Source organism: Eulemur rufifrons, chromosome 10, assembly GCF_041146395.1.
Source record: "Eulemur rufifrons isolate Redbay chromosome 10, OSU_ERuf_1, whole genome shotgun sequence".
NCBI lineage: Eukaryota > Metazoa > Chordata > Mammalia > Primates > Lemuridae > Eulemur > Eulemur rufifrons.
In genome coordinates, this window is record NC_090992.1 from 36051881 (window position 1) to 36064539 (window position 12659).

Genomic DNA, 12659 nt, shown 5'->3' on the forward strand with positions numbered 1-12659 from the left:
GTGCAGGGTTGCGAAGAGGATCCAATGAGAGAACACACAAGCCAGCAGCTGTGGTGGGTGGGCCTCTGCTGGGCTCTCAGCAGCATCTCCCAGGACCAGGAGGGTCAGGGAGAGGAAGGTGGGGACGTCGGTGGGGGGTCCTGGCAGCAGGGCCACTCACCTCGAAGATGAGGAGGATGCGGGTGTCACGCAGCATGCGCTCGTAGGGGTAGTCCCGCATGTAGCCCGAGCCCCCGAGGATCTGCAGCGCCTCACTCACGCACTGCCAGGCGGCCTCGGAGCTGAACACCTGCCACAGGCCCAGGGCAAGGTCAGCACAGGGACGGCGCTGCTGAATCCCTCCCAAAGGAGGGACCGATGCCGTGGGGAGCTGGATGGCTGGAGAGGAGTGGGCGGCTCTGCGCAAAGAACCCCAGGCTCGGGGATAAGACCCACCCGGGGAGAAACTCGATAGGTTACCACAGCAAGTCCTTTGTCTTCCTCAGCCATGCTGACTAGCTTGTCCCCGCCCACCATGACCTCTCATACCGCTGGGCCTTCCCTAACCCCTTCCGCACCTGGCTCAACTCAAAACCGACCTAAGATCTCACCTTCTCCAGGAAGCCTGACCTATCCCCACCCAGCCCCATCCGCCCTCAACAACCCGTCCTGCACCACTGTGACTTATTTCTGCCTGCACACTGTGACCATCTCAAGGACAGAGACGCTGTCATATTTAGCTCTAGGCTTAGCACCCGCAAGAGGGCCACCTCACAGGTAACCAGCTAGCATCTGTGGTTCTTGTTGAAGGGTGACGAGAAGACGGGATGATACAACACGTGCCCACACACCCAGCACACAGGCTACACCTCACCCCCAGGGAAGACTCAGTGAAACAGAGTAACGTTCTTGACCTTGTAGGTATATTTCCTGCCAACACCAGGCTGTTCACCTCTCTAAGCTGACATACCTCTCACCATTTCTCTCAAGAGCTCAATTCCAGAGACCAGTTTAAAACCAGTTTGTGGGTCTCCAAGGAATTAAGGGAAGAAAAAAGAAATACAATTTGTGGGGAACCAAAGCAGGGTTCCCCCCAAAGTGGGGTGGCCATCTTTTTTATTATAGCTAAAAAAGCATGCCCCCTAAATACAAGAAAAGTAACAGAAAACTCTAGTACTGACCTCAACCAAGTATTTTATTTTTAAAAGGACGTTTTGATACCGATAAGCGGGAAGGTCCTAAACTCAGAAACACAGTCCTTCCCCCGAGAGCCAGCTGCCATTTTATGCTAATACGGTGTTACCATAATGGTCTGTTTTCTCCATTTGCTGTAAACCGCCGGTCAACTGGCAAAAACATGGCACAGACCGCACCAGGGAAGCACGGAGCTGTCCTGCAAACTGACGCTTGACTGGGCACTGTTCTTGGTGGCTTCTGCCCAGCTCCCCCCTAGGGGGCCTGCCTATCCCTGGAGCACTGCACACCTTGGGTGTGTCATCAATACTAGACCAATGACAAACTGGCCTATAAACTAACAAGAAGATGGCAGGCAACATGGCGGGTCTGAAAGGCTGTAGAGAAAGAGCTTCGCCAAGTCCGCCCCCAACGCCAGCTCTCAGCCCTCTGGTTCTACGACATTACCTTCACCATGGCTGCCTCGATGGAGCAGTCAGGAAAGCCTGGTTGGTCCAGCATCCCTGCAGTGAGGTAGGCCATACTTTCCATTACGTAAGCTTTCTGAGCCATCAGTGCAAACTTTTCCTGGAGTGTGCAGAAAAAACCCAATCAAAAAGCAGTCTGCATGTGCTAAGACCCAAATCTGCCAACCAGTGGAGAAGGTCATTAAGTCAGAAGCCTCACTGCCCAGGAGAGGCAAACCCAGGCATTAATAAAAAGAAACTGCAGTAAATAACCCTTATCTAGCCTTCCCAAGTCACGTGGGTCAGCGGTACAGAGAACCAAGACCACACCTTTCCCAGCCACACGGGGAAACCAGCTGACGCACTCGGCCGTCAGTACCTGAATGAGCCCAAACTCGCTGAGATTCCTGTTGAACTGTTTCCTCGTGCAGGCATATTCAGCAGTCATTTCTGGAGAAGAGCAGAGTTGTTAGAAAGAACCAGAACACTGCTGGTTGTTCTAAATGATTTCCTCAGGCTACCATCGTTACCGTTCAAACACGCAGGCAGGGCCGTGAGAAACGTCCTGCTGCAATGAAGCGCCCTGAGAGCCGGCGCCCCCGCTTTGCAGAGCGCTGGCCAGAGGCAGGGCTGCCCACTCCTCGTGGTGCCCGCACACGGCGTTCACACTCACATACAGATTTGAGTCCTGGCACTCGTTCTTACCAGCTGGTGGCCTTGGGCTTCACCTCCCTGCACAACGCTACCCACCTCAGAGTCGCTGCGAAGATGAAATCAGACGGAATCGCAAAGCCAGAGCACCCCAGACAGGGGTGGGGCAGGCCCGCACCCCGCACAGTGATCCTGACCCAAGCAGGGCGGGCAGCCTGGCCTGGAAACCCAGGCCTGGGGCTTTAGGATATACAGTCGTGAATACAGGCTGAGCTCGGAGGGCCCCACCCAGGCATCAGCACCCCCAGCCCCACCTGCAGCCCATGTTCTCCACATGCCTTCACAGGTGTGACGGGACCCCACGTGTACAGATTTCTGGGCTGTGGGATCTCATCAGAGGTTCTGCATCCTTTGGGGGACAGGCTGACCGTAAGAGCCCCCCCGAAGCTCTTCACTGAGTTTTCCAGACAGGGAAGCTGAGGCCTTGAGTGGGGAGAGGCCTGAGCCCCGAGTCTGACAGGTTTAGCTTTAGGTCCAGGTGCACGGCCTCGGGCAAACCTCAGTCTCATCTAAGAAATGAAAGGAAGAAACCAAACAAAGCCTCCGTGTGCCCACTTTGCCCTGAACTCTGAGAGGCCCAGCCAGAGCCTGGCACCAAAGAGGAACTTCATCAAGCCAGGAGTGCACCGTCCCTGGCAACCCCCATTCCCCTGCTGACACTTCCACACAGCTGAGAGCTATAGGGCTGCTTTACGTTCAGTGGCAAAGGAAGATCTAGGTGTTATGTACCCCGGCAAAAGGATAAAGGAAAGACCCAGAGGCCAAGGGATCTGGATTCCAAACCTGACCCCACTCCTCACCGGGGAAACGTGAGGATCAGGCTGACGTCTCCCAGTGCCGGCTCAGTGTGGTGTTCACTGGCAGCTCTGGCCCTGGTGGTCAGGGCAGCACACCCCTTCTACCTCTGGCAGAAAGCGGGTTCCCTGTGCCCTTAGCCTCTGTGTACAGGCAAAACAGGACTGCTGAAAGATGAAGACTGGCCTCTGGGGGCAGGCCGAGTAGATTCACTGGTCTAAATGACAGCCGAGACGCTAAGCTTGAGCAGGAGCTCTGTCTAAGTGGCCTGGAAATGGCCTGCGGAAGGGCAGAGCCTCCCGGGCTGGAGTGGGGGCGCCTGGGGCAAGATGGCCGCAAAGGCCCCTGTCCCCGACTTACCTACCAATCAGTTTCTTGAGCATCCCGGCCACGCTGCTGCCCATGCTGAACCGCCCACTGTTGAGGATGTTCATGGCCACCTGCAGGGACAGCAGGAAAGCCCGAGGGCACTGAGGATGCAGGGGGAGCAGACCACAACGGCGCCTGGCCACTTTCACCACAAGCTCTCTTGAAAACAAAGGCGAGCCTCTGCAGCACCGCGTGCCGGCATCCAGGCCAAGCTGGTCACCCTGTCCCCTTCGTGCTGGGAGAGCACAGTCCTAACACTTCAAAACAAGGCCGCTCAGCCACTGCTGCGGCTCTTACCAGCATCTCTGGGGTCACCTCCCCCCTGACACACCCAAGAAAGGACATTGAACAAATTACTCCACAGGAACATGCCAATTCTCCTCATCCTCAGGGGAAGTGAGCAGAAACTAAGATTTATTGAGTATACACTGCAAGCTTGTACCTTCCCTACAAGGCTGCAGGGTCAGGACCCTCATTTCACTGATGAAGAACCTGAGGTTCAGAGTAGTGAAGTGACGCTGCCAAGGCCCCGAAGCCAGCGGCTGCCTGGCATCCAAGCCCTCGTTCTCTCCCCTCAGGATGAGATGACCCCAGGGAACTCAGCCACATTCCTACAATAATGACCCGAAGACTTTGTCAGCTTTCCCCCTTCCCCCTCTATCTTCCTACCAAACTCGAGTCAGCAGCCTGGATGAGGGACAGGCACACAGCCCTGGTGTCACACACACTGATAGACCAAAAGGGCACAGACACCAACGGCCAGGTCCGTAGCAGGTGGTCAGCGGTGCAACAGTGGCCAGAGGGTCTGAGTGCAGGGGGACTTCTGGTGTGGGGAGAGGGGACACTGGGCGGCAAAGGATTCCCCAAGGAGACACCTGGGCTGGGCCAGGGATGGATGGGCAACACAGGCAGAGGACAGACATGTGTGAAGCCCTGCAGCCATCAGCTTGAGCCTCCGACAGGACAGTTCTGACTCAATCTGGAATCCCCAAAGGCAGGGCCTGGGGGCAGACAGGAAGACTGCGAACATGACAGTTTTCCTAAAAGCTCAACTGCAATGGTATTACTGCTTTTTGCTGACTGCTTGGTTATGGGTAACTTGGATTACTAAAAGAGGTAATAGAATTTATGATAACTTGTTAATTAACCTGAATGGGAGAATCTCTCAAAATAGATCTTGTGGGGGGAAATAGGTCCTCAGGGGTTAGACAGGTTAGAAACAACCTCTCCAAACTACTGGGACAGCTGATTCTCAACACTCTCATCTGAGGCTGCTGAGAAATTCAGGGGACAAGGTCCCCCGGACACTGGCCCAGCCTCCAACACTGGCTGGAGAGGGGGCTTGGTTAAGTCACAGCACAGTGTGAGACGCAAACCCCACCCCTACAAAGGGTTCAAGAGGATGCCTTCCCTGCCACCTCCCAAGGGCCTATGGAGGTGAGGGCCCTATTCCCGCTAACCTCCAACTCCAGATTTCCTGTGTCTCAGGACTTGGGATGACACTGGCCTCTTTTAACCTGCCAAAGAACTATTAGGTCATTAAATATGAAATGTCCAATTTCAAATCAAAAGTGAGTTTATTAAATCTCAAAGAAGAAGCAGTATAATTAATTGAAGTATATGCCTATACTATCAACATAGTTTTGCCATCTTAATAATGGTAGCTTGGGCCGGGCGCAGTGGCTCACACCTGTAATCCTAGCACTCTGGGAGGCCGAGGTGGGCGGATCGTTTGAGCTCAGGAGTTCGAGACCAGCCTGAGCAAGAGCGAGACCCCATCTCTACTAAAAATAGAAAGAAATTATATGGACAGCTAAAAATATATATAGAAAAAATTAGCCGGGCATGGTGGTGCATGCCTGTAGTCCCAGCTACTCGGGAGGCTGAGACAGGAGGATCCCTTGAGCTCAGGAGTTTGAGGTTACTGTGAGCTAAGCTGACGCCACGGCACTCACTCTAGCCTGGGCAACAAAGTGAGACTCTGTCTCAAAAAAAAAAAAAAAAAAAAATGGTAGCTTGTTTATGCCCGCAGTGAAGAAGCCTGGAGAGTGAGTGGCAACGAAACTACGAAAGGCGTTTTCCACAGCTTGGTGAGAATTGAATAGTTTTTCTTGTAAGAAGTGGCCCAAAGCCTGGAAGTAGTAGTAGTCAGTTGGTGCAAGGTCTGGTGAATATGGTGGATGACAGAGAGTTTCCAAGTTCAGCCTCTGTAGTTTGAGCAGCCTTATTTGTGCGACATGTGGTTGAGTGTTGTCTTGCAAGAGGATTGGCCTGTCTCTACTGACCAATCTCGGCTGCTTAACTGCAAGCATCCTCATCGTTTCATCCAATTGGTTGCAGCAGACATCTGCTGTAATCGACTGACCAGGTTTCATGAAGCTGTAGCGGATAATACCAGCGCTGGACCACCAAACAGACACCATTAACTTTTTTGATGAATATTTGGTTTTAGACTATGTTTCTTCACTCCATCTTTATCCAACCATTGCGCTGAATACTTGTGATTGTCAAAAACAGTCCATTTTTCATCACACATAACAACACGGTATATTAGTAGAAATGGTTCACCTTTATGTCGTGACAGCAAAGAAAGTCAAGCTTCAAGACTATTTGTCAGCTGATGCTCAGGTAATTCATGCAGTACCATCTGTCCAGCTTCTTTACCTTGCCCATTTGTTTCAAATGGTCCAATATTGTCAGAATAGTAACATCAAACCTTGATGCTGATTCACATGTAGGTCGAGATGGATGAGCTTCCACTACAGCTTTCAGCTCATCATTATCCACCTTGGTCTCAAGTCACCCATATGGCCCATTTTCAAGATTAAAATCACAAGAACAGAACTTCTCAAACCATTGACATACTGTGTGTTCATCAGCCACGTCCTTCCCAAACCCTTTGTTGATATTTCGAGCTGTCTGTGCCGCACTGGTTCCACAAGGGAACTCATTTTCAAAAATAACATGAATTTTTGATTTATCTGCAGTTTCACAAAAATTGCTCTAAAAAAAATTTGAAAGATAATCACAAGGGAAAACACGGGTTTGCAAGACTGAGGATGTACCCTCACCAACAAAAAAAAAAAAAAAAGAAAGAAAGAAGTGTCAAATGTCAAAGTGAAACGTCAGAAATAACAACTGTCAAACTTAGTACTTAAGGAAATAGGACATTCCATATTTAATAACCTAATAAATTCTCCTGTCTTTATTCTTGTTCCCTCTTTCAAAAGCTAGCTCATAGTTTTACGAATAAAATTCAGTTTATAGCCCTTTCATAGTTTATTGCTAATCTCATTTAAATTTAAAAAAAAAAAAAAAAAAGGCAAGTAGGGTTTGATCCCAGGCCTCCCTCTCGGGGTAGAAGCTGACAGGCACAGCCCTGTGTGCAGAGGCCTCGTCGCCACCGGTCGGCCTTTCTGCTCAACCTTCCGGCCTCCTCCAGCCCTCCCAGCACCCACATGCTCTGTCACCACCTGCACCGAAAAACAGCTTCCTTCTATAATGTTCACAACTACATTCTAGATCTCAGCTTTCCCAAAAGCAAGATTCAATCCATTCCTTCAACAGCCCCTGCCTGTCAGCCTTTCTGTCTTAAGAAGTCTGGCTATGGATAAATCTTCTGAGCACCACAGAGGACAAATGCCCTTACTTTGATCTCACATCCGCCTGCTCAGTCTTCACTTGGCCTTTTACTGTTTTATGATCTCTGGAATCACTCCAGTGCATCATCACACCTTTCAGTATTTATGGCAAATTGCAACCAGTCTCACTAGCAACAAAAAAGAAACCTTCAGAAATCTATTTTCCTTTGCACATTGAAACAATAATCACTTTTCACCTATGACAATGGCCAAAGTTTTAAAAGATAGAGCTGAGAAGGACCAGGGAAAGGGGCATTCTCAGCCACTGCTGGAGGAGCAGACACTGCCTCAGCTTCCAGCAGGCAACACAGGTCAAGAACTTAAAAATGGTCACATGCTTGGAACCCATAATTTTACCAGTGGTACTTAAACTCGGGAAATAATTAGACGAGTTTGCAAGAATACGTACAAGGATACACGATGTGGTTCTGAGTAGGGAAGAAGTGAAGACAATGTTACAGGTACAATACTGGGGACCTGATGACATTAAATACGGTACAAAGTACAAAGAAATACTATGCAGCATCAAACATTATGAATACATATTTACCAGCACCGAAAGAGTGTCATGGTTCATTGATAAGTGAAAACACAGGCTGTAAAATGTAACACATACACACACACAATATTTAAGCCATGTGTATTATCTTCAAAGCTCTAGAAAGAGAAGCACCAAAAATGTGAACAATGTCGACTTTCTTGGGGATGGACTTCAGGTGATTTGATTTTTTCTCCTTGTTTGCCAATACCGTCTAGTTTGCATGTAACATCTGGGCTACACGGATACTAAACAAGCCCACCCTGCACACGGCCTGCCCCCATCCGTCCTCCCACCTCTCCAGCCCTTTGTTCTCCATTCGCTGAGCAGCCCCACTGCCCAGGAGCTCTGGCTAATGGCGTCTTGTCTGATTCCTGTAATACCCTAGGAGGGGAGGGGGGGATTACTTTTGATCCCTGCCAAGGGGGGTGGGCTCCTCAAGACGAAGATCCTCGCCTAGGTCACCCAGTAAATTACGGCACGGCAACAACAAAAAGGCCATTAGCCCAACATAAAAATGGGCAGAGGATTTGAAAAGATATTTCTTCCAAGAACATGTGCAAATTGCCAACAAGCACGTGGAAAGATGCTGAACACACTAAATCAACAGGGAAACGCACATTAGATCCACAGTGAGATGCCACTTCACAATCACTAGAATGGCTAAAATTTAAAAATAGGCAATAACAAGTGTTGATGAGGATGTGAAGAAGACGGAACCCTCACACACTGCTGGAATGCAGAACGGTGCAGCCACTGTGGAAAACAGTCCAGCAGATCCTCAAAAACCTAAATGTACAGTCACCATGTGACCCAGCAATTGTACTTCTAGGTATAAACCCCAAAAGAATTGAAAACATATTTTTCACACCAAATCTTTAACACGAATGTTTATAGCAGCACTATTGATAGCAGCCAAAAAGTGGTAACAACCCAAATGTCCACTGGCTGATGAATGGATGAACAAAATGTGCTAGCTCCATACAAAGGAATATTATTCAGCCATGAAAAGGAATGAATTACTGATTCATGCTATGACATGCTATGAGAACATCATGCTATGTCAAAGAAGCCCACCATAGAAGACTTCACATTGTATATGATTCCATTTACATGAGATGTTCAGAAGAGGCAAGTCCATACACACACAAAGTAAAACAGTGAGCGCCCAGGGATGGGCAAAGGGTCACACTGGGAGGCACGATGTTTCTTTTTGGCATGATAGAAGTGTTCTGAACTTACACAGAATGGCTACACAGTATGGTGAATATACTAAAAACCACTGAAGTGTATGTTTTAAAATGGTGAATTTCATGTTTTATGAATTATCTCTCAATAAAAATAAATCTGAGTCCAAAAGGAAAAAAAAAATTAGGGCAGGGACTCAAGTCCCAGGGTTGTGCAGAACCTGAGCTTCTCCAGAGCCCACTGGCCTGCTTTCTTGCACCTGCTGGGGAGGGGAATCCCAGCCCTCATTGGAGGCAAAGGAGGCCTTGGAGATGAAAGAAGATTCCCGATGCTTCCCACAGACTCCCTACTCTAGACGTGAGCCAATCTTCCACTCTCCATTTGTTGATTTCCCAACGGAGAACCACGCAAAGTCACCTGCTAAGCACGGGCTGGTCTGCTCCAAGCACGGGTGGACAGAAAGCCGACAAGCCGTACCATGAGATGGCACATCACTCCCAAAGAGCCACAGCTGGCAACTCACCTTAAACCCATCTCCGACTTCTCCAAGGACATTTTCAACAGGCACCCTGGTGTTTTCAAAATGGACTTCACAAGCTGAAATGTAAAATTGAAGACCTTATCTGACAACTGCAAACCACTCTGCAAGCATGCAATTCGTTCATTCATTTATCCATCTACTATTTGGTAGGATAGTACAGAAAGACAAAGTTCCTGTCTTTGTGGGCTCATACTCTGGTCAGGAAGACAAACTATAAACAGAATTATGGGTATTGCGATCAGTGTGATGGATGAAAAAACAGGGCACAGTGACAGAAGTGGCAGCTGGAGGCGTAGATAATAACATTCTTATTAAGGGCTATCTCAGACTTTTCTGCGACATTTAGAAGAAGTTTAAAGGATGAGAAAGAGTCAGTCCTATAAAGAGGCAGAGATAGAACAATCAAAGCTAGAAGGAATAGCATTTCCTAAGGTCTCAGGGTAGATTGGGATTATTGGTCCCAATTCTTAACTCAAACACAACCGTACCCCTGCAAGGTATCTGTAGCACCTGCCCACCCTGCCACGGTGGGGAGGGATGGACTTCCCTTTCCCTGCTGGCTGATGCTGAGTGTGGCCACATGACTTGCTGTGGCCAATGGAATGCAGCTGGCCAACATGCGCAGAGGCCTACGGGCCTTAAAAGTGCTTTTATGGTTTGCTTGGCCCCTTGGGTGCTTGTGATTGCTGTAAGGAACATGCCCTGGGATGGTAAAGAAAACACACGGGCTCACCTGAACCCAACCCACAGCCGGAAGGAAGCAGGCTGCCCAGGCACCTCGGGACTGTGAGAAAGCTAAATGCTCATTGCTATGAGCCAGGTTCTGGGGGGTCTGTCAGACAGGGTTACTGCAGCGAGGGATGGCCAGCAGGCCTTGGAGTGAAGCGTGCTCTGTCTGCTGCGTGCGGGAACCAAGACACAGGCGCCTCGAATGGGATGCAGCCGGAGCCGGGGAGCTGTGGCAGGTGGGGCAGAGCCTGGGAAGGGTCTGCACTATGTTTTCTCTGGCAACGTGTCCTGCATGTTGTTATCCAAACACGGCAGCTCTTGGCAATTTACGCCAGAGAAACTGGAAGCTCAGGACACAGACGGCCATGGGGAGGGGAGCCAACTGGGCGAGGACACCCTGGGTCTTCTGACCTTTCATTCTATGACAATTGTGCTTGAACAGCTTGGATGGGAAGGTGACGAAATCGCCAGCTCTGGCTGCTGGGCTGTATTCAAGCTAGTAGCACATGCCCTGCAGGACCAGCCCCCTCTCCCAAAGGCTCTTGTTCCCGGACAGGCTATGGATGTAGCTAAGATCCTTCCTCCCTCTGACCTCACCTGGTGCCATTCGGCCCCCTCTCTCAGGGCCACTGCACAACGCCACCCACCCAGACTGCAGAGTGGACCACGCGCCTGCAGTGTGCTCAGCAGCAGCCCAGCCCCTCCCTTCCCCTCCCTCCCCACAGACACCTGAGTGAGCTCTCCATAGACGCCAGGCCTCTGTGCACGTTCCTTCCTCTGCCGGCACCTTCCGAGCACTCGCTAAGCGCACTAGTCCTGGTACTGACACCGCTGCGCGTCCACGTGCACCCTAACACTCCATTCTCGCGTCACCTCCGCAAGGGGGGTTCAGTGATCACCCTTTACTTTAGCTGACGAAACTGCTGTGCAGAAAGGTGAACTAGCTTGTTCAAGGCCACACAGCCTCCCAAGAGGTGGGGCTCAGGTTACAGCTTGGGGCCCTCGGACCTTCCAGCCTGAGCAGTCAACATGGCAAATACCACCATCCAGAGTGCAGGGTCCCCAAAGATGACAGGACACACAGAAGCGTCCCCTCCAGCACAGACACTAGGAGACCCCAAAGCAGAGTGTTTTTTTTCTTTCTTTTTTTTTTTTTTTCTTTTATTTGCTATCTTTTTCCTTCAGAAAAGGCAGAGTGTTGCAAGGACTCCACAGCAGCACCAGGCAGGCCAAGGACAACTTACAGGACACCAGGCTCAAGTGAACCGAGCACTGACCGGGGACTGCAGGTGGGCCTGGGCAGGTGGGAGGGAGACATTCCAGGCAGGAAAGCCAAGGGGTTTCCTGTCACAGAATGTTTACCTAGGATACCCTACTGCCCTACTCTCCCTGGTGTCCACTGCCTCTCCCACAAGGCTGAGAGCTCGACCCTCTTGCTCACCTGGAAATCACTGATGCTCAATGCACTGAGAGGCACAGTCACTGTCTGCCTAACTGATGAGTTAGTGTTGGGGAACTCACCTGCATTGCCAGAGGAGAGTCTCTTGTGGCATTCTTCATTTGATCTTGCTAAAAGGTTGACACTAAATCTTCTTTTTTTTTTTTTTTGAGACAGAGTCTCACTCTGTTGCCCGGGCTAGAGCGCCGTGACGTCAGCCTACTCACAGCAACCTCAAACTCCTGGGCTCAAGCCATCCTCCTGCCTCAGCCTCCTGAGTAGCTGAGACTACAGGCATGTGCCACAATGCCTGGCTAATTTTTTCTATGTATATTTTAGTTATCCAGCTAATTTCTTTCTATATTTTTTTTAGTAGAGACGGGGGTCTCGCTCTTGCTCAGGCTGTCTTAAACTCCTGAGCTCAAATGATCCGCCTGCCTCGGCCTCCCAGAGTGCTAGAATTACAGGTGTGTGCCACTGCACCCTGCCTATTTAAATCTTAAATGTTATTATTATATTTTTTTGAGACAGGGGCTCACTCTGTTGCCTGGGCCACAGTGCAGTGGCATCATCATAGTTCACTCCAACCTCAAATTCCCAGGCTCAAATAATCCTCCTGCCTCAGCCTCCCAAGTAGCTGGGGCTATAGGAGCACACTACCACACCCAGCTAATTTCTTATTTTTTGTAGAGGTGGGGTCTCGCTATATTGGCTAGGCTGTTCTCAAGCAATCCTCCCACCTCAGCCTCCCCAAGTGCTAGATCACAGGCGTGAGGCACCATACCCAGCCTAAATCTCATTTTATCTTGATATTTGGACAGGGCAGAGGTTCTCTCTCTCTCTCTCTCACACACACACACACACACACACACAGAAGCTACTTACTGTTGGAGCCCCGAATGCCTAACTTATCTTCAGGTTTCCCACTAGTGACTCCACCAAAGTCTCTTTCTACTATGAATGCTGTGATTTTGTCTTTTACTGAGCCGTCAGAATCAGCAACTTCAGTCTTTGCAAACACAGTAAAAATATCAGCCACTCCTCCATTGGTGATCCAGACCTGAGGAAAGAAAGACGGACTTTGGAGAAA

General features: G+C 49.9%; 1 protein-coding gene across 2 annotated transcripts in view; it reads right to left on the minus strand.

Moving 5' to 3' along the window:
- The window catches only part of ACAD9 (acyl-CoA dehydrogenase family member 9), a 39256-nt gene that overhangs the window by 8879 nt on the left and 17718 nt on the right, over positions 1-12659 (minus strand). For both annotated transcript variants that reach the window (XM_069483979.1, XM_069483978.1), the window contains 6 exons: positions 12455-12629; positions 9385-9458; positions 3490-3565; positions 1999-2069; positions 1621-1740; positions 161-289 (listed from right to left, as the gene is read on the minus strand). In XM_069483979.1, the coding sequence (XP_069340080.1) occupies positions 161-289; positions 1621-1740; positions 1999-2069; positions 3490-3565; positions 9385-9458; positions 12455-12629 (645 nt within the window). The remainder of the gene's footprint in view (positions 1-160; positions 290-1620; positions 1741-1998; positions 2070-3489; positions 3566-9384; positions 9459-12454; positions 12630-12659) is intronic.